Source organism: Diplotaxodon limnothrissa, linkage group LG6 (assembly GCF_057381915.1).
Source record: "Diplotaxodon limnothrissa isolate DT_005_m linkage group LG6, D_limnothrissa_male_GT1.1, whole genome shotgun sequence".
Taxonomy (NCBI): domain Eukaryota; kingdom Metazoa; phylum Chordata; class Actinopteri; order Cichliformes; family Cichlidae; genus Diplotaxodon; species Diplotaxodon limnothrissa.
In genome coordinates this window covers 25,763,283-25,790,982 of record NC_140601.1, presented here as the reverse complement: position 1 = coordinate 25,790,982, position 27,700 = coordinate 25,763,283, and the positions used below count along the sequence as shown (strand labels likewise).

The following is a 27,700-nucleotide window of genomic DNA, read 5'->3' as shown; positions in this document are numbered from 1 at the left end:
GCAACGGGCTGATTCTTGGGGGGGGACTTCAGTTCTGCAAACAGAGGAGCAGCATGTACAGTCAGAGGTAGGGGAACAAATGATACTGATTCCTTTTTCACCAAATGAACTGTAGAATCCAAAAAGTCATACAACTCGGCGGTATGACTGACTGCTTTAGCGCCTTTACAAATTAAAAGTGCATACTGGACTAATGCACTACATCTTTGCAGATGAAGTGAAGTTTTGTCTCATATGATGTTACAGAGCAGATTTTCACAGAACCCAGCAGGTGATGCCGACTAGTTAAGTCGTGCATTCAAATATTTGTAATATGCTCAAACATGTGGAGCTATTCCCCCTTTTATATTGGTAACATTTCTTAGGTGCTGTTTTGTTGTTAAATAATTGCTCATAATAATTACAAATTATTAGCCACTCCTTCATTCATTTCTAATCAACAAACTTCAAAAGGCACAAAAGGCATGCAAATCTAACTGCAAAAAAAAGGAAGAAAAAAGAAAAAAGGTTCAAGCAAATCATTGCCTGCTGTCTATTGTTGAAAGCATTTCTGAACTTGTAAGAGTTGAAAGCTAATGGCTTTGTGAATTATAAATAATGACTTGTGCTGCCTGCAGGGATGTGTAAGAACTGAAGTTTTGGAATAATGTTAAGACAATTGGCTTTAACAAGAGAACACGTACTGAGTAAGTTGTTCTAGAGCTTAATTTCAGTGGATGTGGCGTGTATGTGGGGATGTTTTTTTTTTAATCTTCATCTTGCTAAATGTGTTCTGGGACGGTCACTGGTCCTTCACAACCGTGAACAAGACAAGTCCTTTCAAAAAGAAGGAGGCCTGTATAACAGCAATTCTCAACATGTAAAAGATTTCCACGCACTTTGTTCCAACCTTGTTCTCACATCTAAATTACTGCATGGCCCTAAAAAACTCCTTACTTCACCTCATTCTCTACTTTATCAGCTTGTGGAGTGTGGGTTTGGTGGGGACCTTGTGTGCCACGCTCACCTTGGCCCAGTTCCCGAGGGAGTGTGTCACTCCTGAGGGGCTGCAGAGCGGCCAGTGCTGCCCATCCCCTGCAGGGGTAGCAGGAGACGAGTGTGGCTCCAGCACAGGAAGAGGCCAGTGTGTGACCATTGAGGCTGACAGTCGGCGCCATGGACCTCAGTACCCTTATGCCGGGCGCGATGACAGAGAGAGGTGGCCGCTGAGATTCTTCAATCGCACTTGCCGGTGTAATGGGAATTTCACCGGCTACAACTGTGGGCGATGCAGACACGGGCTAACTGGACCAAACTGTGATCAGAGGATCTCTGTGGGTAAGAGAGCAGATGCTTTTTTACGACCTAAAAATTCACGACGACTTAAAATTTCTATCTTCTACCGTGTCCTTCAAGATTTCACAGGTCTACATCAGCCTGGGGAATGAAGGCAGCATTTATTGCTAGGAGCAGGAAAAAAGTGTTAATTTTTAATAGCACTTTCTTTTCTCTACTCTTCCTTCGTTTCCCCCACACTTTAACAACACTTCATTCTCTCTCTTCACCCCATTAACTTCTCCCCAGTAAGGAGAAACATCATGCAGATGAGCACAGCTGAGAAGCAGGCGTTTGTAAATGCTCTGGATCAAGCTAAGAGGACTGTCCACCCTGACCTTGTCATCTGTACAAGACGGTATATTGAAAAAATAACATGATAATCAAGCTGAATACAATTAGATGATTTTAAAGGGTTGACTTTTACCTTGTAATTCTCTGGTCAACAGTGATTCTAAACACAGTATGTTTTGCCCAAGGACCTGCACGCTCAGACTCAGCTGAGTCGGTTGAAAGAAATATATGTGCAGTATCTGTGGCTGAGCCACATGCTGTGTTTTTGAAATTATTTGTAAAATCAGAGGATTTCTCATGGCAGCTTTCTTTAAAAGCTGTAGAAAGTTGAGCAAATGATCACTTTTGGCACGAGTAAAGGGAATTACAGTCTTCTGAATCTGTGAATAACCTCCTTCTAAATCAGCTGAGGACTGCAATTGGTTAATTTTTGAAGCCATTCTTGACTGCAGCTCAAAGAAAATCTCTTAACCTCTGGATCAGACAATTAAAATTCCCCTTGTTATTAATGGTCATGCTCAAGATTCTTAGTTACATGCCACATAATGCATTGCAGCTACAGAGAATAAAATATGTATTAATATCTATATATCCATTAGTGAGTTATTCACCAGTACCATCCCCAAGTTCTGAAGCCGTGTTTGAATGGATCAGTGAAAACAAAATTGTGAAAAACACTTTGTAGAGCTACTAAGATTACAAAGCTTTATGCAACAGCAGAGCATTTAACACATGCATAGTTCATCTAAGGCCACGCATTCTCTTACTTCAAATCAATCAGGGTGAATTTGGAGGATTCAGGCAGGGCAATGTGGAGGAAAAAATACAACGTGACATTCATCCTTTATCTTTAGGTACCAGGAGTTGTTTGGGCCTGATGGCAACACCCCACAGTTTGAGAACATCACCATTTATAATTACTTTGTTTGGAGTCACTACTACTCTGTCAGTAAGACGTACCTGGGGCCAGGCCAGACCAGCTTTGGAGGTGTAGACTTCTCCCACGAGGGCCCAGGTTTTGTCACCTGGCATCGTTTTCATCTGCTGCAACTGGAGAGAGACATGCAGGTGAGCAGAGAGAAGGCAGGGAGAAAGAGGGGTGGTAGTGGAAAAGAGGAGAGACAGCAAGCTTCTGGGCTGATAAAGAAATGGATGAGGAGGTTAGGATAGGAGGAGTGGTGATGGAAAAATAAAAGATCTGACACTGAGTGAAAAGCTAGCCGGAAGGAGAATGGGTTAATGCAAGGAGGAAATAAAAAAGGCAAAACAAAAGCAGGAATATATAGGAAGGGGACAAAAAAATAGGGCGCATAAAGGACAAAAAGAAAAAGGACCAACCTGCATATTTTTCTAATAAACAATTCAAGAAAGCAGTTTGTTTACAGACAGTCCTTCCCTGAACACCTGCCTCCTTCCCCTGTTCGATCTTCACAGGACATGCTGGGCAACCCCACCTTTGCCCTGCCCTACTGGAACTTCGCCATTGGAGGCAGCGAATGCGACATCTGCACAGATGACCTGCTGGGAGCCAGGAGCACATTTGATATGAGCTCCATCAGCCCCAACTCTGTGTTCTCACAGTGGAGGGTCATCTGCGAGAGTGTGGATGACTACGACACTCTGGGCACCATCTGCAACAGTAAAGACAGTCACGGAAACACACACTATACCTCGCCGTGCAGCCGAGCGCTGCTGACATACAGCATCGTCTCAGCTGCATCAGAAAAGAGGGCAAAGAGCTCATAAAGAGAGCATGTAGAACATAGGCTGCTATAAATAATAGCTCACAGCTGTTGTGCTAAATTCGATATTGCTCGCTATTACTTCAGTTTGTTTGAAACTGCTCTAGTTGTTAAACATCGCCTTCTCTGTTGCCGTGTGTAACTGGAGTACTACACACTGCATCTCTAAATACTGTGGTTTGAAAGATTTTTTTGTTTTTATTCAATCAGCCTAGTTTTTCAGTGTTAATTCCTGATTGGTCACAAGATTTAACCTAGAATAAGAGAATTGTTATTCAGTATTAAGATAACGCTGCGTAACCTAGACTTTAGGTGATCAGATTTGCAGGGATTGGCTCTCATTCCGTACTGGCACCAGATTACAAGCCTAATTCACTACCTTTCTTTCAGTGTTCAAATGCACCTAATTTATAAAGGATTTGGTTTTCATTCGGAATAGGCAATCATCTTTCCCCGTGGAGCCTCAACAACAAACTTATAAAAAGAGGTCATAAGAAAAAAAAAGTGTTTGGTAACAGGTTGAACACGTGAGTGGCCAACATGTGAGTGATCTATCTTGTTATTCCCCCCAGAGAGTCATGACAGGCCTGGTATTTCCTGCGTCAACAAGCAACATCTCCTTAACTGGGTTAAGGGGGTTGCCTCATTTGTGCATGCGCTTGTTGAAGACAGGAATCTAACAGTCTACTGGTTCCTTTGATCTGAGGGAATAATCTTCAAACAGACAGACAACTCGGTTATGTAGCCTTCTGTTTATGTGCTTGTGTGTAGGAGAGAAAGCCTGAAAAAAGAGAAAGACATCATACATGCAAGAGAGACAAAAAAAGAAAAAAAAAACTTCTGTTCAGTCACAAAGCTCCCACTCACTACTGTTGACTTTTATTGAATAATTAAAAAAGAAAACTGCCATCCTGTCATGTTTAAGGCTGATCAAACTAGTAGAGTCTCCCACACAGAGTTAGAAGGTGGTTAAATAATACATTTTCAATCAATCCATATCTGTAGGGACCTCTGGCTTGTGCCTGATCTTAGGTCTTAGTGTGCCAGTAATCAGAAGTTATCTTTATTATTTTAAACTAATTATATTTCACTCAACCTAGTTTTATTGAGTCCTTTCTTCATCTCCAAGGCACAGAGAGCAGTCCCATCAGGAGGAACCCAGCAGGCAACGTGGCGCGGCCCATGGTGCAGAGGCTGCCGGAGCCCAAAGATGTGCTGGACTGTCTGGAGATCAACACCTTTGATACCCCTCCTTACTACTCCACCTCCTCCGAGAGCTTCAGGAACACCATCGAAGGTGATCCACATTCAACATGACTCATAGGTTAGAGCCAAAGCAGTAGTTGAGATTTAGCATTCTCCCATCAACCCAATCCAAGGAAATATTCAGTTTCACTTGGGCTCAGCTCAGAAAATAAAGCTGCTGAATACTGTGTGAGTGTATAGATGAAACACAAAGCCAGAAAAACACTCACTCAATCCTCCACCCACATGCACATATGGTTAGCTCCAACACAACATTTGTTGTTCCTAATTTTGGTAAATCAGAGTCTTCATTAAACGTTTTCCTTTTTTCTCTCCTTTTTTGTTCCATAATTTCAAGGCTACAGCGCCCCCCAGGGGATGTACGACCCAGTGATCCGCAGTCTTCACAATCTGGCCCACCTCTTCCTCAACGGGACGGGTGGACAGACTCACCTGTCGCCCAATGATCCCATCTTTGTCTTGCTTCACACCTTTACCGATGCAGTCTTTGACGAGTGGCTCCGCAGGCATCAACCGGGTACACCTTTGCGAATATTCAAACAACAAAATTCACTTTGGAGAATGAATGGATGGATTGACATATTCTTCACTCTCTCAGGTGACACTGTTTACCCCGATGAGAACGCTCCCATTGGACACAACCGCAGGTTCAACATGGTTCCTTTCTGGCCGCCTGTCACCAATGCTGAGATGTTTGTGCCTGCCCCAGAAAACCTGGGATACTCATATGAGGTCCAGTGGCCGGGTGAGAAGCAGAGAACGTGTAAGCATGTGCAGATCCACAAAATCCAGGAATTGCTCATAACCGTCCGCTCTTTTCCCTCATAGCTCGTACCTTCACTCTCTCTGAGATCATCAGCGTAGCCGTTATTGCTGCAGTGCTGGTTGTGGTGGTGGTTGGTATCGTCATAGCCTGCGCCATGCGTTCTCACTCTTACAGCTCTGCCGAGGCCCTGGAGCCGCTGTTGGCAGAAATTTACCGACGCTACTCAGAGGAAGACCGCAGGCTGGACAAATCACAGTCCGTTGTCTAACATTTTTGATCATCTTGAGAGGACCCAACATTTACATACATAAATTTGCCTTGTTTTCCTTTTTTTAATTATTCCTCCATTTCTTCTAATAAAGGTGAACTGGTTTTGAGCCCAGGCATAATTGTGTGTCTGCATTTATGAATTGAAAAGCGGAGAGGGTCTGGCGGATCTTTTGTTGAGCACATCCAGTAGATTTTCAGACTGCAGCCAAGATTATAATAACTGCAAGAGCTGATATCCAGTGCTCAGATAAGTACACAGCAAGCATAGGAGCAGCTACTGGGACTGAACCTTCCAAAGCTACATGTCAGAGCTACACTATTTAGTGACTCCACCTCGCTGCCCATTTTCAGCTGACAAATATAAGTTTATCCGTGCAGATGAAATGATGTCTTTCTATAGGAATATGCTTCTATTCCTTTTCATTTTTTTAAACTTTTAACTCACTCTGTTTTTGTGTGAACAAGCAGTATTTTATGAAAACACCACAGGCCTTTTTTGCCGCAGGCATAAATTTGCTTGTCTCAAGCCTCAGGCCAACTGGCAAATCACACCACTTAGACGTAATGTTACTTCTCAAATCAAGCCCATGCAAATTTCCATGTGTTCAAAACAGCAGATGTACCGCCCTCAAGTGGATCTAAAGGATTACTGCGAAAGGAGGAAATCGTTTTTTTTTTTTCTTCATTTACACTCGTATCCTAATTTTTTAAACTGCATGTAGGGAATATCAAAGACAAAACTTAATATGACTTTAAGCGCACCGTGGAATTTTAAATCTCCATGACACCATAAAACTGCTACACTGTCCACACCTATAAGCTATTAAAAAAAACAAAGCAGCGGTCGAGTACCCTCGAGTTGTAAGACTAGTTTGCCCTTTTGGCGCAGATTTATTACTTTTAATTTTTATAACTGTGGCTTTTTTGGGTGTGTGTGATAGTTTTACATACATAATATCGTTTGCCTTGAATAAATAAATAATCCTGTCCTGTCTGTCACAAAAGGCGGCCACCTGTCACTGCATGCCTAATTACCACGAAGGCGCACAGTATGCACAATTTATGATCCTACGTTGCAACTTTGGAGGCTTACAGCAAGTCTTCAAGCTCGTACCTACAGCAAGGGCGTCATGGAGGTGGAGGGTGGAGATGCTGTCTGATCTTTTTGATGTGAAGCTGCATTTTCAGCAGAAACTCCCCATCCCAAAACAAACACTTACTTAACCACAGTGTCCCCAAATTTGAAGATTTTTAAGCCGAGGGTGATCAACGGACATTTAAAAACGGACATGTTTTTTTTAGTCAGAGTATCTAAAAAATTTTCAGAAATAAGCTTTTGTGAACCGTGAGAAATTCAGTGGTTTATTGAATAAGCGTTAAAAAGATTTCTGTAAAAACTACACAGTAGACTACGGAACTTTCATCACTTGAAATTTACTTTCTTTCTGTAGTACAGGTGTGTGTAGATATGATATGTAGAGGAAACCCTTGTAATTTAACATCCGTATGTAAAATTAACTAACTAATTAATTAATTAGCATTGTTCGGTCGGTTTTCAAACTCATAATCGGATGACGTCATCCAGTGTTTGCCTGCTGTTTCATGATTAGGTCTAACTATTTCTTACTAGGCTATGTCACTGAATATAAGCCACACCACCGTGCACGCTTTTTTGTGTCTGTGTGCCAAATGCCAACTCAGCCCTGCTCATTCGCTCATTTAATGGGAATGACGTGGACTTAGTGGCACCTAATTCTTCCTTTTGGGATATTTTGGGACATTTTGCTTTATGGGAATCAAGATTTTAACACTCAGCACTGACTGGAGTGAATTTCAAAGGATATTTTTGCAGTGCATGCTGATATCTTGAAAAAGGACCTCATGGGAAAGGATGGAGAAGAAGACTTTTTGGACCCGTTGGCTGTACTTTCTGTATCACCAGGTTACACTGACAGCAAAAAGACACGGTCCCCTATGTTTATGAATATGGATCGATGTGACAGTCACACATAGAACAATCATTTGGCCACTGCTATCCTCCAGAGAGAGAGGCTCATTAGTGCCTTTCAAGCATGCTCTCATGAAAGTCATCTGCAGAAAAAATGCATAGCAGTTTCTGCAGCCAAAGAAGTTACTGTGCTACATGGTGTATGACTAAGGGTAGGAAAAAAAGTCCTGTTCCCTGTGGCTGGAGCTCTTCCCCTTAAAAATGTTTGTCATGAAATTTGAGGCTGGTTTTGAAAAACAACAACAACAACAACAAAAACGGCAGATAAGTCCTTTTGCTTCCTCTTAAAGAAAAAAGAAGAAAAAATAGATGTAATTTCATCTGCTTCCCTGTCAGTTATTTGTATGAAACTGGAAATCCACAGGGGTCAAATGTTTGTGGATGTGAAAAAAATACCAAATATGATGTTTATCATTCTTATATTATAGCAAAGATCCAAGTGAAATGCAAAAAAAAAGAAAAAAAAAGCATTACACCGTTTCTCCATTTCTCCTTGGGCCAGCAGGGAAGCAATTGTTCATCTGGAGAAGGATAAAGCAGACCGCGATGGCTGGGTTTCAATAAAGCTTGCAATGTGAACAGATGGCTTTGATTAATGCCGAGGCTCCAGACAGGATCTCCCTAGATGCCTCCTATTTCCTAAATGAGACATTTGTGTGCAAATGTATTGTTTATCAAGTTGTCACCAGTAACTCTGGTAATTAAAGTGAAAGTACTGAGGATTTTCCTTTAAAAAAAGTCACAGGTTTCCTCTTCCTCTGTGATTGTCGGACCTCAGGTTTAAAACGTCTTTGTCCAAACTTTAGACTGATCTTCTCCGCCTTCTATAAAATGTTGCCTTTTCTCTAATCTAGCTCATCCCCCTTCTTCTCTCCTCTCCTCACGACTCCTCCGTAATTCAGAGCTGCCTGTCATTCCAAGCACAACACGCACTTCATCCTGTCACCTTGACTAAACGTGAGTGATGCCGCATACGTACTCATGGCAGACAAAGGTGGAGAAAAAGTGCGAGAGAGGGATAAAGACATAGAGCATAACCGCTACAGGAAAACACCTCCAAGGCGAAATTCAGTTCACTGGTTTGGAAACATGCAAAAAATATGCAAAAAAATAACATAAAATAAAGAAAAAAGAAAAGAAGACTCTTGCTTCTTCTATCCATTAAAAATGTGACTTTCAGCTCAGTTGTCCTTGTTAAACAGTTCAGAGCTTTTCTCAGATACTGGTGTGTGGTGTGCATGTGTGAAATTTGAAAACTGAAAAAAAAAAGAAAAAAAGGTTTATCCTACTCGGTGAGAGAAATCACAAAATATAACTTGTTGATATTCATTAATAAAAAAGATGAAAAAAACCCCTCATAACATAAAACGTCTCTTTCACTGACACATTGCATCCGGAGATAAATCAGAAGGTAAGAAAAACAGAAACACAAGGTCCTGAACTTCAAAAGGTTTTGGATACAAAATTTTAACAAATAACATTTAATAAGATCACTTACAGAACATTTGGTTACACAATACCAGTGCGTGTGCACCATGTTTATATATCTTTGTGAGGACAAATACAAATGATGGTAAGGGTTAGGGTAAGCAGCTGGGGAAAACATTATGTCAATTAGATGTCCTCACTAAGATATGAAAACGAGTGTGTGCATCCATGTGTGTAAGTGTGAAGTGACTTCTTATATTAATGAAATTAATTACAGCGACAAAAACATAAGTATCACAGCCGTGTGAAGTCAGGTAAATAAATTTATATAAAACGGAGACGGTGTCTAATTTCACACTGAACTATTAACATCAAAAATCAAGTCCTAAAAAAAAACAGCTGCTAAAGTTGAAGACTATGAAAACACTGATTAATACTACACTGGTAAATAACAGTCGATACTCAGCAGCTGCTTCTAACAGATGCAGCAAAATGCATTTTTTCCTATTCTCTGTCCCGTTTAACATAAGGTGGTTATCATTGCTAATTATCAACATGCCACTTAAGACATTCAATATTCATGAAATCATGACACATTTTTAATTATTCGAACACAACAATGAAAAGAAAAGTACAACAGTCTTTCAAAGCAGACATCCTATTGCCATACAAAAGATTGGCAGAAGCAGTTGGCATATTTTGAGTCTTGGGAGTTGTTTGTTTGTTAAAGTAATAATCAAAATCCAGCACTAGGCTGCCGTCAATTGAGGCTTCAATTATATATATCAGTATGAACACGTAACGTATTGATGAGTGTGTTTACATGAAAAATAATGCACAACAATGCTAAACTATCCATCCAACCATTTTCTTCCACTCATCTGGGTCAGGGTCTCAGGTGCTCCTCAGCTATTTCCTTCTCCAGCTCTTGCTGGGGCTTTCCTAAGCCACCTGAGGCATAAAATCTCTCTAGTGTGTCCTGCGTCCACCCTGGGGGTCTCCTGCCAGTTAGACGTGCCACAAAAAGCCCCACCTAGATGGCATTCTAGGCCTTCTGGGCTGGAGGAGTAGCATCTCTACTCTGAGTCCCTCCAGAATGACTGAGCTTAGTGGTCATTCTGAAGGGACTCAGACTGGACTCAGGCATCCAATCCCCAAAGCCCAAGATGGAGGCCTTGGCGAACTCAATACCCGGCTCCTTAACTGGATTTAACTGGACATGCTCTGCTATATTTTTAAATACTGAGTGTAAATACAACAAAGCTGTGTTTGCAGTTGGAGGTAGAGTTCACAAATTAAATGCAATTTAATTTAGACTTAAAATAAAGACTCTTCTTATAATTATATGTATTGTTTTGACATGTAGAGTGCCCTCTACAAGAGGAGAATCACTCTACAGCTTTATAGGAAACAACCACAGCCCTCCAGAGCTGTTTTAGGAAGATGTCATTAAATTGAGGTACAGTGGGCAGTTGTCTCATGAGAGCACGGTGAGGACGACAGTTCCTTTGGTCTTTTTCAGAATGTCCACAGCTTCAGCGTGGGTCACACCTTCCAGGCAGTGTCCATTAACAGCAATTATCTGATCGCCACGTTTCAGCCTGCCATCCTCAATGGCTGCACCCTGAAGTACAAAGTCAACAAGAGCTTTTAAACGCTAATATGGCAACACATATGTTAGGAGAAAAGAATGAATGTGAGGTTAAATGAATGTTTGTAATGATCACAAAGGAATTGGTCGCAACAGATGCTCAGAAATAGAATCAAGAAACAAAACAAAGGAAAGCAATCATGCAAAAACTGACATAATGCAGTTTACTAGAGCATGGCACTAAGAGTTTACCACCTGTTACAAAACAAAAGCTATTTAACAAGTTATAACTGTGGCCTTTTTGCTTTGTTTCTTACATTGAGCATTGCCGTTAGGGACAAATTGCTATTTTTGGTGTTGAATTACAAAAAAGGCACTATAACTTAAAACCACACAAGAATCTCTGTCTCTTATGTGGCTTACATAGGTAGTCACAAAACAACAACGCATATAAAGTAAAACCACACACGGTGAAACTGCCTGCTGCCTGCTTTTTTACCCGAATTGCTGATGATTGGAGAAAGTTTTGTTTTGAACAGAGAAAACGCTATGAGAAGATGTGAGGGAGTGACTCAGTGAGTGACATACAGACTGCTGCTAAACTGTCTTTCCCAACATTAAAACTCTTTGGTTTTCACAACAAAAGGAGACCTGGCAGATGCTTTCTCACCTTGTCAAAGACAGTTTTGATGTAGATAGGCAGGTCTCCGTGAGGGCTGCCAAAACCTCCTACAATGCTGAAGCCGAGACCTGAGGAGCCTCTCTCCAGAGTGATGGTCTTATACATGCGAGCGCTGTAAAGAATACGATGCGAAACAATGGATGTTGGCTTCTGAGCGCACCGATGTGCATGCATTTAAAAACAAGTGTTGCACCAACTGTTTAGTAAAGTTTGAGGCCTGCTTTTGTCTTTATTCATTAATTAAAGTGGAGAGAAGAACAACGAAATGACACTGTTAGCTGAACCACTTCTTACCAGAGGCTGTTGTGAAAGCAGGGCAGGCTGCTCGGCTGGCCTAATGACCATGCGCGCACATCGCTGTTACTCTGTGTGCTGCATCCCTGAGAAGCTGCTGCCACCTAGACAATCATAGATTCACACAAACAGCATGTTATGAGTGCAAAGTGTAAAGGTTTTAGCCATTTAGGACTACACGAAGAGACCAGGACAGCCTGAATCCAAGCAGGACAGGACAGCCTGAATCCAAGGAATAGCAAAACATCTACAAATAGTGACAGTAACATGTAATTAAAAATATATCTCATTATTTTATGCGATTACTCTGGAGAACAGTGAGTTTCTCCTGACTGACATCAGCAAGACAGGAGTGCTTTTCTTCACAGCTTTCTTTTAGGAGTATGCAGAGCATCACTTTGAAAATGCCTATTTGTGCTGAGTAGGCAATCTGGCAGACCACTCTACATGAGGTGCCAGTTTCACTTCAATAAAAGACAATGAAAGAACAATGAAACCAACACAGGAGAAGTCATTATAACAGAACACGTGTAACATTTGAGCTAGTGTATAGTACATGTCTACAAAAAATACAAGCTTCTCAAACAAATCTGCAAAACTGATGCATTGCAAATTTATCCAGAAGAAGTTGTGCTAACAACAGATTAATCAGGATTTCTGCAAAAAGTTAATATTTCTATAGTTGGACAATGATCAAATATCTTATTAATGCAACAGCGGTCTTATGCCCATCCAAATATTACCAGAGTAGGAGTGATACAAGTCTAAAACCTTTTGATGTTTATTTTAAACACAAAATACTTGCCAAAAACAAGCGACATGCGCTTCCATAGACACAAATATAGTTTTTTCCCTTACAGCAGAAGTCTTTTTAGAGGTGTGAAATCAATGTCATAATATGGAAGAAGATAAAAAGCCCTACGGGGAGCTGGCTGTGAACCATTTCTGTGTTTCTCTGACAAAACAGAACTAAAACCTGCTGACGTTATCACACAGAAACTTACTGCCTTTACAGGCATTACATATCAGTTACTGGATGTCTCACTGTGACAGTACCTGCAAAATGATGGTTCCAGTGGTGTTCTTGAGCAGGGCTTCAGCATGGACATGAGTCATTCCCTCAGTGGAAACATCATTGATACTGAGGATCCTGTCTCCCGTCTAGATGATGCACACACAAACACAAACACACATTTGTCCTAGACTTAACACTATCCCCCCTTTTCCTTTTTGCCTACAAAGTCTCCTTTTCTTTTCTGTCCCTATCTTTTTTCTTCAGGATTTCATAAAGGTTTACTTTTGGTATGTCACTTCATTTTCAATATTTATGTCTAAAATGCATTTTATGTTACATGTGTCTGTAATTTGATCATGGAGAAACATTTATGTCCTCTGCCCCTTGCATCCCGATCTATTCCAACCTTTATATTTGTTTTATGAGATGTATTTCAGGAAGAAAATGATGTAAAAATATCGACTTCTATTCCAATAAATATGTAACACAGTCAAGGCAGTCCATATATTTGTCTCAGTGTTGGAAAAGTTCATTTTGGTAACCTTTAGTTAACCAGGAAAAACGGCCTCTTCAGATTCTAAATGACTCCTGCACTCTGCGATTACAGAAGAATACACAGTAAAACATCAGTCACCTCTAAAGAAAAAGGTATCTTGTGCCTCCTTCACCTTATTTTTTATGATTCCCTTAAATTCATCAATGCATACCAGAGAGTCTAAGTTTACAGCTTTTTGCAGATGTTTCAGCCTCTAAGGGACACAGTAAGAGTAAGAAAGTGCAATTTTCCTTATTTAAGGCCCAGTCCACACTCGACTAGTCACAATGTGAAGCATACATGAGACACACATGCATGCACGCACTGGTGTATATACATGGTCACTCCCCACCTGTAATTTCTGTGTTTTGGCAGCAAGTCCATTGGTATCCATGGTAGCAATAAAAAGAGGAAGGTTGCCATGGGGACTGCCCACTCCTCCAGCTACGCTGATGCCCAAGGAGTCGTATGGACCCTGGAGTGATTGCGCACAGACACACAAACACACACATTTGCAACCTTTCCAAATGGCAGATTCGAGCATAAAATAAACACCCAACGTTACAGGAGCATGATATCCAGTCAGGAAGCAGGTTGTTTTCAGTATATAACTAATTTATACTAATTTGTAACTTCTAAAAATAAGTTAAATTATCACTACTCAGTTTCTCCAGTACAGTATGGGGTCCAAAAAGACAATGCTTTTATTACTATAAGAGTGTTTTACCTTTTTTATTATCACTTTTCTGATGTCAGAGTCTTTGAATGCTGCAGAAGAGAATGACACATAACTATGGATAAAAAGATGCAAGAGTATATTTTCCATTCAAAGCAAATTGTTGGACTCAACATTGTAACTCAGACGATACTCGAGAACTTAGTTGACACTCACTGTAGCTCTCTATTTTGTTATCTGTCTCCCTCTGGTGGCCAAAAGAACCATCGCATACACTTGAGGGTGTAAGCGTGGAGCAGTCAGAGTCTTCGCTCTGGATAAAACACAACTTAAGGTACTCCTACGTTCACAGAGTAATATCGTTAAAATAGGTGTATAAACGCAATAGTTGACCTACAAACTACAGTCTGAACTATAATTTCACTAGGAATCATATCACTAAAGAAATACGTAGGCAAGATAAACAGTTTACCTGACTCCGCAGTGTGTACTGCACCCCGGCTTTAAAACGAGCCACCTCCAGGTGGACTCCTCCACTGCAACTCTGAGAGCAAAGTGACACATCTCACATAATGACGCTGGCCATGAAAATGCCTACCTATGTTCATTTATTTATAAACTGTGAATACGGCAGACCTGCAGAAGCGTGTGTGCACGCTCCTGTGATGCTGCACGCACGTCTTCCCCATTGATTGACAGAATCTGGTCGCCTAGCAACAACCTGCCATCCGAATCTGCTACACCTCCTCTGATGATATCTGACACAAAGATGCCAGTGTCATTACTGTTGGAAGAAAACAGAGGTCAAAAGCTGTGCCTGCCCCAGGCTTATAAATAATGTGACCTGTGCACCGGCTGTTTTGCATAATGTCACACCTGATTGTGCAAAAACATAAAGCTGCGAGAAAATTGGCACCCGAGCTCTTTGGAAAATGATGCGTCTTGCGACTTCTTTGCAGTGAGACCCTATCTAACCTTTATGGTAATTATCGAATGCTGGAGAGATCTGTGAAGTAGTTACAGAACACGTCAAAGGAGTTTGCCATGAAAACAGTCAATCTACTAGGGTCTATAAAGGGTTTTTTGTTTTTTTAGAATATAATTTTCGGAATTATATTTAAAAGGAACAGGTATTCTGCAATTTAAACTAACTAACCAGCCTAACTACAGCTTACAAACAAAAGTTGATTAAGAATAAAATTGTGGTAAAAATAGGCAACAAGACTAATCACTCACTAACAAAGTCACATTTATTTATTTTTAACCTATTTCTCATCTTCAGAAGTTGCGAGGAGGAGTACTCCCACTTGCCATATGTTATATTTGAAGCCGATATATTAACAACTTCATCAGCCTCTTAGACTTCAGGCTCTTTCAGCAGGTGACATCACCTAGGTTGCGAACACGATGGTTCTGAACAAAATTTGATTTTGTCTTTGTTGTACTTGAAAGCACAGTGTTAGATAACACAGGCTCAAACCTGCTGTGAACATACCAAGTTGGAGGTTTCTAACTTGATAAAAGCATCCTGACTGTACCTCTTCCCCACAGTAGTGAAGCCCAGTCCTTCTCCAGGACGAGGCCTCAGCTCCAGGCTGAACACATCCCACAGGTCCTCCTCCCTGTAGGATTCCTGGTGCCTGAAGACGCACAGCTGGACACGCTGGGTGGTGAGCCGTAGCACGGCAATAGCTTCGTCATGACTGGCCTGCCGCATATCTATGCCATTTACCTAGAAGACAGTGACAGTGAGAGAAACAGGGGAACAGATGCATGAAAATACATTCTGTTTGTTCAGGAAGTACAGGAACACATATTACAAAACAATAATATGATAAACTTTTCAGATTGGAGTGGTAAAGGAATCAAATATTTAGAACATATACTAGAAGGAACAGAATTTATTTCATTTGACGGACTAGTTACACAATATGGGATCAACAAGAAAAGATTTTTAGAATATCAACAAATTAAATCCATAGTTAAAAAGAAATTTAAACCGGGTCAAGTTGAACTACAAACACCACCAAGTGTGGTTCAATTTCTTACTCTTAAAACCCCCAAATTACTATCCAAAATATACAGAATGCTTTCTAGAACAGATGAATCAATATCACTTCCTATTGCAAAATGGGAAGCGGATTTATCAGTTAACTTAGACCAAAACTTCTGGTCTCAGGTTTGCTTAAAAACCTTTCATCTAATTAGAAATCCCAGTCTTCAATTAATTCAATACAAAATATTACATAGAGTGCACTATACAGGTCATCGGATGTTCAAGATGGGCTTTACGTCTACCAACAACTGCTCACACTGCCAAACCAATTCACCGGACAATTATATCCACGCTCTTTGGTTCTGTCCACCAGTTCAGACGTTTTGGCGCGAGATATGTGAGGACTTATCGAAGTTTCTGAAATGTAACATTCCAACTTCCCCCTTAGTGTGTTTGTTGGGCAGCTTAGATAATGTCACTTCAGAAAAGAATATCGCCCATATGGTTTTCACTGCCCTATGCATAGCCAAGAAAACAGTCCTCATGAACTGGAAAAATAAAAACAATCTTAATTCTAACCAATATAGAAATTATCTATTAGATTACATTAGTCTTGATACAGCCTCTGCCACCACATCAGATCAATTGCTCTGGGCTCCTTTGATCAGCTCCATCACCTAGTGGGGGTGGGGGGTCATAGTTTGGTCCCGCCTTCACTGTTGTGATTGGTGTGGGGGTAGGGACAGGCTTAGGGCGTCGGGGGGTTCCCCGGAGGCATCTTCCTTGGGGGGCTCAACCCGGGGTAGCGGTCATGTCCGGTTGGGGGCTCTTTTGGCTCTCGGGTGACTGTTTCCACGTGGCTGCGTGCAGCAGGGCTAGGGGAGGGTCTGTGCTGACGGACGTGGGTTACTGACCTGGTAGCGTGGCTGCCCCTGGGTGGGTCCGGGATGGGCGTGAGGTTCTGGGGGCGCTCCGTCTCTGGGCTGGGGCCCAGGCCGGGCCCCGGGGGCTTGGGTCCTGGTTGGTGTGTTGCCGGGGTTGTGGGCGGGTGGGTGCATGGGGACCCAGCCCTGGAGCAGGGTGCCGCCGGTGCATCGAGCCACCTGGGGGCTCTTCAACTGGTGGGGGAGATTGTCACATCTTGCAGGAACTTTCCTCTCTTCAGGAACTCTCTCTGCAGGAGGGGGAGATACAGGAGAGGTGGAGGAAGATCTCAGCCTGGGTGTTTATTGTCTTATGTAGTCTGGAAGATGAGTGGATGGTGGGGTGGGTGCAGTTTTCTCTGTGGTGGGGTTGGGTGGACTGTCCCGGGCTCTGTGGGGCCGGGAGGCGCTGCTGCACTGGGCCCCGGTCTGGATGGGCCTGGGCCCCCTTTCCCTGGCGGGTCGCGGAGTATGGGGGTGCCTACTGGGGTCAGCGGGGGAGCTGGCCCCAGGGAGGGGTCACCTGCCACTCCCTTCCCCTCCTCCCCATCTCCAGCTGCCTCCCCCCTCCCGCTCCACCACAACCACCCACACATGCAGGACCTTGGAGTAGGGGTATGTCACCAGGGTGCAGAGGAGGCTACCCCCCCCCCCTGTCCCCCTCTGGCTGCCTCTGCCTCAATTTTATCCCACAACTTAGACATTCACATTACTCACACTCTCATTACACATACATATAGGATCTTGGGGGTGGGCACGATACACGGAGTCCAAAGTACCATCAGGGTGTACACCCCACCCCTGGCGTCGTTGCCCACCTCTCAATTTTAAATACACGTAGACATTGAGGGCTAGCAGGAGGGACCATGAGCTTACCTGCTGCTCTCTGGCAGGTAGCTCCAAGCCCTCCTGGGTTTTAAATGCACCTTAGAACACACATGCATCAACACTACAATGAGCGGGTGGAGGGAGGTTTGGAGTCTTCTCTCACCCCCATTCTCTGCGGCCTGCCGGAGCGAGGTTTGGAGGCCTATCTCCACCCACCACCACTTCCCCTGCCAGTGGCGGACTCCCTCAGACGTCGGTGCGTTGGTGGTTCTTTGTGTCCGGGGATGGGCGTCCAGGTACACACTGGCTCACTCCTTGGCGGCCTCGGGGCCTGGAGCCTGGGGCTCGCTCGGGCCACTTTGGAGGTGGGGTGCCCCCGGCCTCTCGGCCTGGGGCTCGGTCACTCAGGCACGGCTGGCTGCCGGCGGAGCTCACGGGCGCGTCACTGCAACTCCCCCTGGCTTCTGCTCCGCGGCTGCTGGGTGAGCCCTCATCTGGGACTCTCCTCAGCTCTTTCTGGGACAGTGGCGCGGCTGCCCCTCTGTTGGTCTTCCTTGGTCTCTTGTGTTCTGGGGGCCTCTGGATGTCTGGAGTTTTGATCTCCTCCACACCTGCTTCATGCCCTGGAGGACGGGGCTGTGGCCCCCCAACACCCTCTAGCAGATCATTACATGAAGGAACCTTTTAAAAAAACAAGCGCGTCCATGCTCACAGGTGTACACACGGGTGATCACACCCACAAACTACACCCTTTTTGGCTCCTACCTCAAAGCACACTGTGTTCTGTTGATCTTATGTGCTGCACAATAATGTTTAATATTTAGTATTTACTGTCATATTCCCATATATCATTGTGATGTTGTTTATTCTATTACTCTTGTTCTGTTCTGCTCGTTTTCTTTTTTCTTTCTCAGCAGGTGATCCAGGTGATTGATATATGCTTTTTTTTTCTTTCTTTTTTTTCTCTACTCATTCTGTTGGTTTTTGTCTTTTGCCCTTCTCCCCCGTCCCTCTTCTCAGCTGTTTCTCTTTCCCTCTTTCTTTCTCCCCTTCCTTCCCCCAGTCAAGTCTGTCCCGTATTCAGTAAGTGAAAATAAAATAAACAATAAAAGGTGAATCAAATGGACCATTACGGCAAGGCTGGGATGGTCAATTTGGTAAAGTAAATCCGTTGGGCATCTTTCTTTGCCTTTAGACAACAATTCTGATGGCAAAAGAGCCAAACGGGACAGGCAAAAAAAAAAAAAAAAAAAAAAAAGAAGTACAGGAACAAGTCTTTCAGTGTATACAAATCAGGCTGTGCAGTAGTTAACACTGACGGTAGAAGGTCTGAGGTGTGGCATTTGTACCTATGTCAGTTTCTCTCTCACAGTTCAGAAATGATTGTTAAATTAACTGGTGATTGCGTAATTATCTGTAAGTGTGGAGATGAGAGTGTGTGGTTGTTTTTCTATTTCTAGCAGCTTCCGTTTCCTTACGCAGCTTACCCTAACACTGCCATTAGGCTAAGCAGTCACATGATGGTGGTTATGAACTCGACAAGCTAACCCGTGGTCTACCAATGTAAGTAAGGGTGTGTTATACTGGCAGTAATATATGACCAATATAAAATATTGAAGAGTCTGCTAGTAGAAAAGTAGAAAAGCAACTGATTTTACATAGTAAGATAAAACACACAATACAGACTGAAAGCAACAGAGCTGCTGCACTCAATACAGCGTTAGTGTGTGTGTGAGAAAAAGCACTGAATAGAAGTGCATCATTAAAAGCACTTCGTGAATGTGTGTGCTTTAATGTCTAGACTATTTGAAACTGAAAAGAATGCAGGAAAAATGCCAATTATGTAAGTGAACAGACGTATCAGTATGAGAGCTCTATCATTAAATCACACGCAAATCTGATGGATTACAGATATTATTATAGCGTATAGTTATAAAAATACAAATGCTCTAGGTGCTCTGCTTTAGTATCATATATTAATCTTTATATAACAATAAAATTGGTGTAAAATTGGAAGGAGGAATAAAGCTGCATAGAAATAAAGACTGCAATGCTTGTTAGTCTACATGGAAATTCCAGGAATGCTGACACTATTTTCTTGGTGGTGACTTTATCGTGAACATAACCTAAACCGTAGCAGGTTAGGCCTGCAGCCATGGTGATGTGCCCAGGTAAAAACGTATACTTTTAATATGCACTTCGTATCTCTGTAGTTGCCTGGAGAAATCCTGCTTATCCTCTGTGTACTAACGCTTTAATTCTATGACAGCTGAGACCGGCTCAAGCCGCTCTGCAAATTCTAATTTGGATAAGTGGTAAGATAAATAGACGATTATTATTAGAATTTTGTATTTATTTATTTTATTTGCTCTATTTAACTAGGAGAGATGACAGAAGCTACCAGAGCTTTACAGTCTCTCAGTTCAACAAGTATCTCTGTAAGTGTTTCTCGAGTCGTACTGCAGTTTGTTTAGTAGTGATGCGTACAGGGCTGGAAGCCAGTTTTCCAATTCAGTGTTTGTGTGATGATCTCTCCAATGAGCTGTTATCAGGAAAATGACCTCTAAACAACAGCAAAGATGTTAAATATCTTTGCATAGATGTTATCTTTATAGTTATTCGTGCACAATATGCTGCACACTGAATATCATCATTTGTCTGTTTTTTGGTTTGTTTGTTTTTAAATAGTAGGTAGTGTAGTGGTATAAGAATCTAATTTATCCAGAATCCAGTTTTTGAGCAAGATGTTCATGTGTTTTGTAGGACAATCTGTTCTCTAACATTTGTACATATATATATATTTTTTCATTTTGGAGTTTAGTACAAACTTCAAATTAAAGACTGATATTCTGAAGTGACTGAAAGCAGTCCCCTGGAGAAGGTTTTAGGGGGATCAGTAGCATCCAAGATGGTATTATTAGTGTAAAAGCATCACAGCCCAGTTTCATTTAGATAAGGAGCAAAAAGTAGTGGACCTTAAATAAAACCCTGAGGATAGGTCTTTATTTTTAACTCCTGGGAACCACATTTTCTATAAAAACAGGTTTTTGAGCTTGTAACCAGCAGTGTACCTTAAAACCCTCGCTTTTAAATCATGTGAGTAAACAATTTTTAAGGCAGATTTATTTTTTTCAGGTTTTCTTTGTTTGTTTGTTTCATTTCTGTGACTTTCTTGTTTTCACTATAAACTGAAGCTTGATTCTGTTATATCTGGCAAAGCAATCTGAGTTTGAATTCCCAAAAAATGAGTTTCTGAATTGGAAAAAAATAGTGCATGAATAAAAAAGAACACAGATACATCACGGCTGCGTTCTTCATACTGAAAAATATTGCAAAAACAAACAGAAATAAAAATAAATGCTGTGCGGTTAGAAATAACTTATTCACATGCACTGCTGTTTGTTCTGGTGTTTGTGTGCACATGTATCACTGCTATACCTCTAATATCTGATCTCCAGCCTGCAGTCTACCATCTCTCTGTGCTGCTCCTCCATCGTTCACTTCATGGATTATTACTGCCCCCTGGTGTAAAAACCAGAAACCACTTCCATCATTACACAACTCCACAACTGAATATTGAAACAACAAACAAACAAACAAATGCACAACTTTTTGGCCTAATTCGAGTACAAACTTTGCTTCCATCTGTGGATTTTTTATTTGCAAACATAAACAAAAATTATATAAAGTCACCTTCATGTCACAAGGACAAATAATAAATAACGAAATCTTTATGTTAAAAATCATTTAGCTGTTCTCACCAGCAGAGTGTCACATCCACCTACAATGCTGAGACCCAGGCCTAGGTTTCCTTTATAAATCTCTATGGTAGTTTCCTTTCCTGAAACAATTGGACAGCTGACAGGGTCGGAAGTTGTGGGAGCTGATCCTGGCCAATCAGACCGTTCCACTGGAGAGGTCTGCATGGGTTTTAGAGACGAAGAGGAGGAGGAGGCGACAGGAAGGCTTAGAGAGGACACTGGAGTGAGTGAGCGGGGACTGGAGAGTGATGTAGGGAGAGGGAGAGAAGAAGAGGAGGAGGAGGAGAGACTCTTGGAACGGTTGATGGAGAGCTTGACAGTGACCCGGTGTTTGAGAATCAAACTGGACACCTGAATACGAAAAAGACAGCTGAGTCATAAATCATTAAATCAACTTGACCTTGAAGAGCATATATTTCACAGCCCGCATGTGTGCTTGCACCTTTTTTACTGACAGTCCAGCCACGGGTTCATCACCCACTGCTACGATTCTGTCTCCAACCTTTATCCTGCCATCCTGCATAAAGAGACATGAATAAAATATGTAAGATAAGCAAAATGTATGAAAGTGAGTGTGTAGAAGAAAGATGGTGGGCGAGTGTGATTAAAAATCAAGTACACCCTCTGGACAAATATATGAATAACTGTTCCCTTAGGCCGGACATGAAAACGTATTAGTACATGATGACATCACTTGAAAAAATGGCAACCATCATCTGTTTCACATAATATTCATAATGCCAAGATGGCAGAACCATCACATCAGACTTGTACAAACCCTTTATAATTCAAATATGTTATGAGACGAGTTCTGCCCTGGTGAAGGCCAAAATTGCAATTGATTCTACTTTTGTGGGTAAAAAAGGAATAATACATATTTATAAATAACAGCATTTTTATTCATTTAAAAATTACAGAGTAAATTTGCTCAGAGAGAACCAAAAAGAAAACTGAAAATGATTAAATTACTTAAAAGGCTTACATAGTATAGATACTTATAAATAGTATAGATGATATACGGGCATATGATCCTGTTGACGATGTCATACCTTGCTGGCAGTGCCGTGCTGGATCAGGGACGTGACCACCAGTCCTCCCTTAGAATTATCCTCTTCCAAGCAAAGGCCAAGACCTGCATAATCCTGGAATGAGAAGCAACTATGTAAGAAAACAAACTTAAACACAATAATACTCATATGTAAAAAATGACTGTGCCAGTTTTAAGAGGTGTGCTTTAAGATGGGATTTTTTGGCTTTATTAGACAGACAGTGAAGAGTGACAGGAAACCAGAGGAAAGGGGTCGGACAGGTCTGACTAGAACCCGGGCCAGCCGCTCTCAGCCATACAGCCTGCTCATCCAAATTTGCTAAACCGGCACACTTAAGATGGGATTTGAAAGTGTTAAGAGAGTCAGTGTTACAGATGTCTGGTGGGACGGGATTCCAGAGGCGAGGAGCAAAGAAACTGAAGGTTGTAGATCCCAGTGTAGTCAAAAGGGCAGAAGGGACAGTGAGGAGTTCAGAGAGGTACTGTGGAGGGAGGTTATGGATTGCCTTAAAGGTGAGGAGCGGAATCTTGAAATCAATACGACATTTAACCGGGAGCCGGTGAAGCTGCTGAAGGACAGGCGTGACATGACTAATGCAGGGAGGTCTGGTGATGCTCCAAGCGGCAGAATTCTGAACCAGTTGAAGTTTATGAATGAACTTGAGAAGGGAGTTAGAGGATGGCAGTACTATTGGGTATGAGAGATGGATGGAGGCGAATATTGGTACGGAGATGGAAATATGAGACTAGTGAAACCAATAACAGCACGTCTGCAAAATGTGTTTTTGTGATTAAAGTTACATGTTGTTCATTTTGTACAATTACACAGACACTCGTCTATCTATCAAGCTTTTGATACAAAAGTACCTGCTATCAGGCTGCCTTTGACACACAAAAATGTGCAACTGCAGTACAGACAACTGACAGTGGTTAGCCAGAGACCTACTGGATGTATTGTACCTGAGGTAGAATAATGTGTTCAATGTCACTGGAGATTTGTCCACAGCCTCCAGTGTCAGTCTGGGAGTCGATCGTGTCCTCACAGTCTTTCCTGAGTCCCTGGACCGTTTCACCTAGAGCTGCTTTATTTCTGGTAAAACAACACCAATGATTCCAGAAGCAGGTTACAAAAACCTTTAGTGTGTAAAACCAAAAAGCAATCATGTTACCTGATGAGAATGATCTTGACTTTACATGGAGCATTACTGATGATGGCGGAGGCATTCTGGTGACTCCGGCCGTACAAAATCTGACCGTTAATCTAGAAGAAACACAGTGTCATGTAGTTCCTATCCAACAACGCCTTTCCCCCTCTATTCACCTCTACATTAATCTTCCTTTCTGTCATCTCCTTCTAACCTCTCCTCCCCCGCCGACTCATCAGCTGCTCCTCTCCCACTACTCTCCTCCTCATCTCTATTACACGGTTGTTCATTACAAAAATCCGGCCCAGCACCAACTATCATTCAAATGGTAATTTGCATGATAAATCTACTGTGCAGGTACTCAACGCTCTCATCCATGTCTCCAACTCCCTTCTATTCTTCTCCTGCTTTAATTTTTGACTTCACTATTTTGTCTCTCTCCAATGGCTCAACCCATTCTTGGAGTCTTCAATCTCACACCATTAATCTGTTAATCCCTACTTACTCATTCTTCCATATTGTTCCCATAGCCTGTCTTCCTTACCTCTAGAAGCTCATCCCCGATCTGTATCCTCCCATCTAAACCAGCGGGGCCTAGAGGGTCTATAGCTGCCACATAGACACCCATACGGGCCCTAGAGTCATCCTTGTTGCCCGTGAGGCTGATTCCCAGGCCGTGAGCTGCAGGGTCCTTCTCTAGCTCAATCATTTGGAGCTTTCCAGACAGACTGCCATAACGCTGAAGCATCTTTTCTAGGACACAGTTAGCAGACAGAAAATTGTTAGGAGAATGATATGATTGTTAAGCCAAAAAAAGTGTGGCAAACTACATGTAATGAGTGACACATGGAGACATGGGGAAAAGCATTACACCCTGGAGGGGAATGTGTGTGGGCTGCTGCATTATGCCTGGAAGGGACTTATTGAGGGTGTTTCTGACTATATACAGCATGATAGTATGCACCTTGCATGCACAACTGTGCAAGGAAAAATGAATATAGAGCCACGACTGTGATTTATATATGCATACAAAGTGTTTCAAACCACTTGTAGCATCATGGGGCAACGCTTTAATGAATGGATTCATATTTTCTTTGCTTGTGTGCATGTGCAAGACACACACAGTTTCCTTCTAATAGTTTTACACTATTTTACTAATCAACAGTATAAAGCACCCTGAAGCTCAAACACACTAGAGCCAGCTCCAGAGTGGGATCCTGATAACCCTAATCCAGGCGAGGTAACATGTCTCATAGTTACGCTCGTAAGAAATAAAACAGTAGATGCAATTTGAATACAGTTTTTTTTCCTGCCAAAAAAGAGACAGAAAAAAAATTACTTAGAAACTAAAATGTATTCATACTGAGGAATGTTACTCTTTCAAATGATGCTATTCTTGAATAATATTTCTAAAACTTTTTTTAGGCTTTAATTTGTTCTTGGTACATTATTTATGCAAACTGGCTTGAAATGCAGGTGGTTTAAGTGTCATATGGCCTAAAGTATGTCCCAGAATTTGACAATTCAACTGTGAGTGTCAGAAAATGTTTATCAGTATTAAAATCTATAATGGATGGGGATGGCACATAGGCTTTTGAGGAGTCTTACTTCTGCCAGAGTCGTCAGCATCTTCAGCTGCTCCTGTGACTGCTGTTGTGAAATTCGTAGGGCTTCTCTGATCCATTCTATCGGATGCTGGTGAAGGTACCTTGGGACAAATTTTGCATTATTGAACAAGGAGAGTTTGAGATGCCTCAGGGGTCCTTCAGGCATAAGTTGGACTACCCCTGAGGCTTGTTCAGTGCGCTTGATAAAGCACTGGGAAATAACTGATGAAGAGGATGAATTAATGAACACTGTTTTAATATCAGCTAAAAATAACATGAAAGATGACCAGAATCATGCATTATTTTGCAACTAACTTACAAGTGGATGGAAAAATAACTTCAAAAGAATGCGCTGACTCTATTTAGAGGCATGCATCTCCATCAAAGGCAAAAAACAAAGGGTTTAAACAAACAAGGTAGCTGCGAGGGACTACGAGGTTTCTATGTACAAAAATGCATGTTAATTAAGTTTCTGGAAGTTGGTTTGATGTAAATGCAAGAGTGCTTTTACAGTGTGGCACACTTGTGGTAACACACACACACACACACTCACAGTGCACCAACCTTAAACGGGGTGGGAATGAAGGGGTTTGCAGGGGAAGGAGTAAGGAACAGACCACCAAGGTTCTCTGCTTCCTAGTATCATGTGGGGAAACACAGACATAGCTCTATATCTATGAAAAAAGAAATCCCTGTCTCAAAAAAAACCTCTTTGAAGCTTCCCCATTCCTTTTTGGATTGCTGTGTAGGTGTTAATGACTCATCTATCTATATATAATATAGTGTGCACGAAACATTTTCTATACACTACAGCAATACACAGCTAAATATCAGTAACTGTGTAGGAACACAAAGTGAGAACTTCACAGCTTGTGTTCTCTCCCAGTGAAAACTAAAGATGTGGTCGCAACCTTTAAAAAACATGAAAAGTAGCTACTGCTCTTTAGCTCCAACGAGCAGTACTTCATATTCTAATGGACACGATTGTCTATACTAGAAAAGTAGTGGAAAGCACTATTATATCAAGGCTGGTGTAAATTTGAAATAAGATTTACGTATGCCATTGAAACAGGAAAAACCTTAATGCGAAGCTTAAAATAGGAAGTAGAGCGGTGTTACCCTGCTGCTGTGTGAGTTGGGCAGCAGTGTTGGAGTTAGTCTTTCATGGTTGATGAGAGCAGGAGACTGTGGGCGAAACACAAGACGCAGAGTAGGCGTATTATTTTCTATAAAACTGTACACGTAATGCTGAATAATTACTTATTCTGTCAGTCAAATGCATTTTTACCTAATATGCATTGTGTCCACAAGACATAATAATGCAACGCCCATGCACAACGCTGCTGCAACTTCTGGTGGGGCTTTCCAATAGAATATGCATTGCACCTTCGCTTTACTGAGTGTTGAGATTCAATGTGAAAGAATCTGAAGCCTCAGGAGACTCAAATTCATGCATGCATGCCAGAATATACAGAGTCTGCAAGATGCATAAAGCTACCAAAAATCTGCTATTTTTGGTGCTGTACCTGAGATCCGTCTTGTCCAGACTGCACTAGAAAGGTCACAGTGTCTCCAGCTCTGCGGATGGCCTCCACTGCTTGCTCATGGCTGGCACTTCTCAGGTCCACACCACATACCTTAGCAACATCAACAAAATTGCACGTGAATACAATTTCAGATCAGATCAGTGTAGATCTGTTTTTAAAGAACACATTGATCATCTAAAATCCAAGTTGCCTTAAAATAGCCATGCCCATTTATTTGCAATGCTGTCGGCTGTCTTTTTCAAAGAGACAGCTAGTGAAAAATTATATATCAAAATTTCTGACAGTTGACAATTTCTTTTATCTTGCAGTGTTGTACACACAGCTCAAACCTAATACAGCAGAATGGCATGTTTTCCCAGTCTTCACTTCACTTTGGTGAGTGTGTGCCCGCCGCTGCAGCTTCAGATTTCTGTTCTTGGCTGACAGGAGTGGAACCTGACATTAGTCTTCTGCTGCTGCAGCCCATCTGCCTCAACATGACATGTTGTGAATTCTGATACTATTGTGCTTACAATGTGTGTTTTTCTTTAAGGACAGAATTTTTATTTAAGCTACTTTTTTTCTGTCTTTCTGTTTCCTGCAATCAGTCTGACTGCTCTTTTCTGACCTCTCACATCAACAAAGCCTTTCAGTCCACAGAAGTGCTCACTGAATGCTTTTTCAGAAAAAAAATTTCACACCATTCGCGATGAACTCTAGAGACTGTCATCCACAGAAATCCCAGGAGATCAGCAGTTTCAGAAATATTCAAACCAGCCCATCTGGCACCATCAATCAAGCCACAGTCAAAGTCAATTTGACTGTTTCCCCATCTGATGTGCGACGTGAACATTAACTGAAGCTCCTGACCTCCATTTGCATGATTTTATGCATTGTACTGCTGCTACATGATTACCTGATTGGATAAATGCATGAATAACCAAGTATGTTATGGCGGAGGGGGGTATAACTGCATTTTATTGTG

At 41.9% G+C, this 27,700-nt stretch overlaps 2 protein-coding genes across 3 annotated transcripts in view; one reads left to right on the top strand and one right to left on the bottom strand.

The window, feature by feature from the left end:
- The first annotated feature begins 53 nt into the window (after window positions 1–53).
- On the top strand, window positions 54–5,650 carry tyrp1b (tyrosinase-related protein 1b). Its single transcript, XM_085356010.1, has 9 exons — window positions 54–67; window positions 962–1,317; window positions 1,564–1,672; window positions 2,463–2,676; window positions 3,043–3,247; window positions 4,480–4,647; window positions 4,954–5,133; window positions 5,215–5,361; window positions 5,445–5,650. The coding sequence occupies exons 1-9, from the start codon at window positions 54–56 to the stop codon at window positions 5,648–5,650; spliced, it is 1,599 nt and encodes a 532-aa protein (XP_085212136.1).
- Window positions 5,651–10,565: 4,915 nt separating this feature from the next.
- LOC146630651 (multiple PDZ domain protein) overlaps window positions 10,566–27,700 on the bottom strand; it is a 43,977-nt gene continuing 26,842 nt past the window's right edge. The window contains exons 23-43 of one of the 2 annotated variants that reach the window (XM_085356008.1): window positions 26,716–26,826; window positions 26,309–26,374; window positions 25,754–25,825; window positions 25,191–25,290; window positions 24,127–24,335; window positions 23,607–23,698; window positions 23,398–23,527; window positions 22,439–22,531; window positions 21,832–21,906; window positions 21,390–21,740; window positions 21,067–21,150; window positions 15,420–15,613; window positions 14,518–14,665; window positions 14,354–14,425; window positions 14,098–14,221; window positions 13,933–13,973; window positions 13,558–13,680; window positions 12,712–12,816; window positions 11,656–11,759; window positions 11,350–11,473; window positions 10,566–10,712 (exon numbers count right to left, since the gene is read on the bottom strand). In XM_085356008.1, the coding sequence (XP_085212134.1) occupies window positions 10,566–10,712; window positions 11,350–11,473; window positions 11,656–11,759; window positions 12,712–12,816; window positions 13,558–13,680; window positions 13,933–13,973; window positions 14,098–14,221; window positions 14,354–14,425; window positions 14,518–14,665; window positions 15,420–15,613; window positions 21,067–21,150; window positions 21,390–21,740; window positions 21,832–21,906; window positions 22,439–22,531; window positions 23,398–23,527; window positions 23,607–23,698; window positions 24,127–24,335; window positions 25,191–25,290; window positions 25,754–25,825; window positions 26,309–26,374; window positions 26,716–26,826 (2,565 nt within the window). The remainder of the gene's footprint in view (window positions 10,713–11,349; window positions 11,474–11,655; window positions 11,760–12,711; window positions 12,817–13,557; window positions 13,681–13,932; window positions 13,974–14,097; window positions 14,222–14,353; window positions 14,426–14,517; window positions 14,666–15,419; window positions 15,614–21,066; window positions 21,151–21,389; window positions 21,741–21,831; window positions 21,907–22,438; window positions 22,532–23,397; window positions 23,528–23,606; window positions 23,699–24,126; window positions 24,336–25,190; window positions 25,291–25,753; window positions 25,826–26,308; window positions 26,375–26,715; window positions 26,827–27,700) is intronic. The other variant, XM_085356009.1, reaches the window with a different exon arrangement.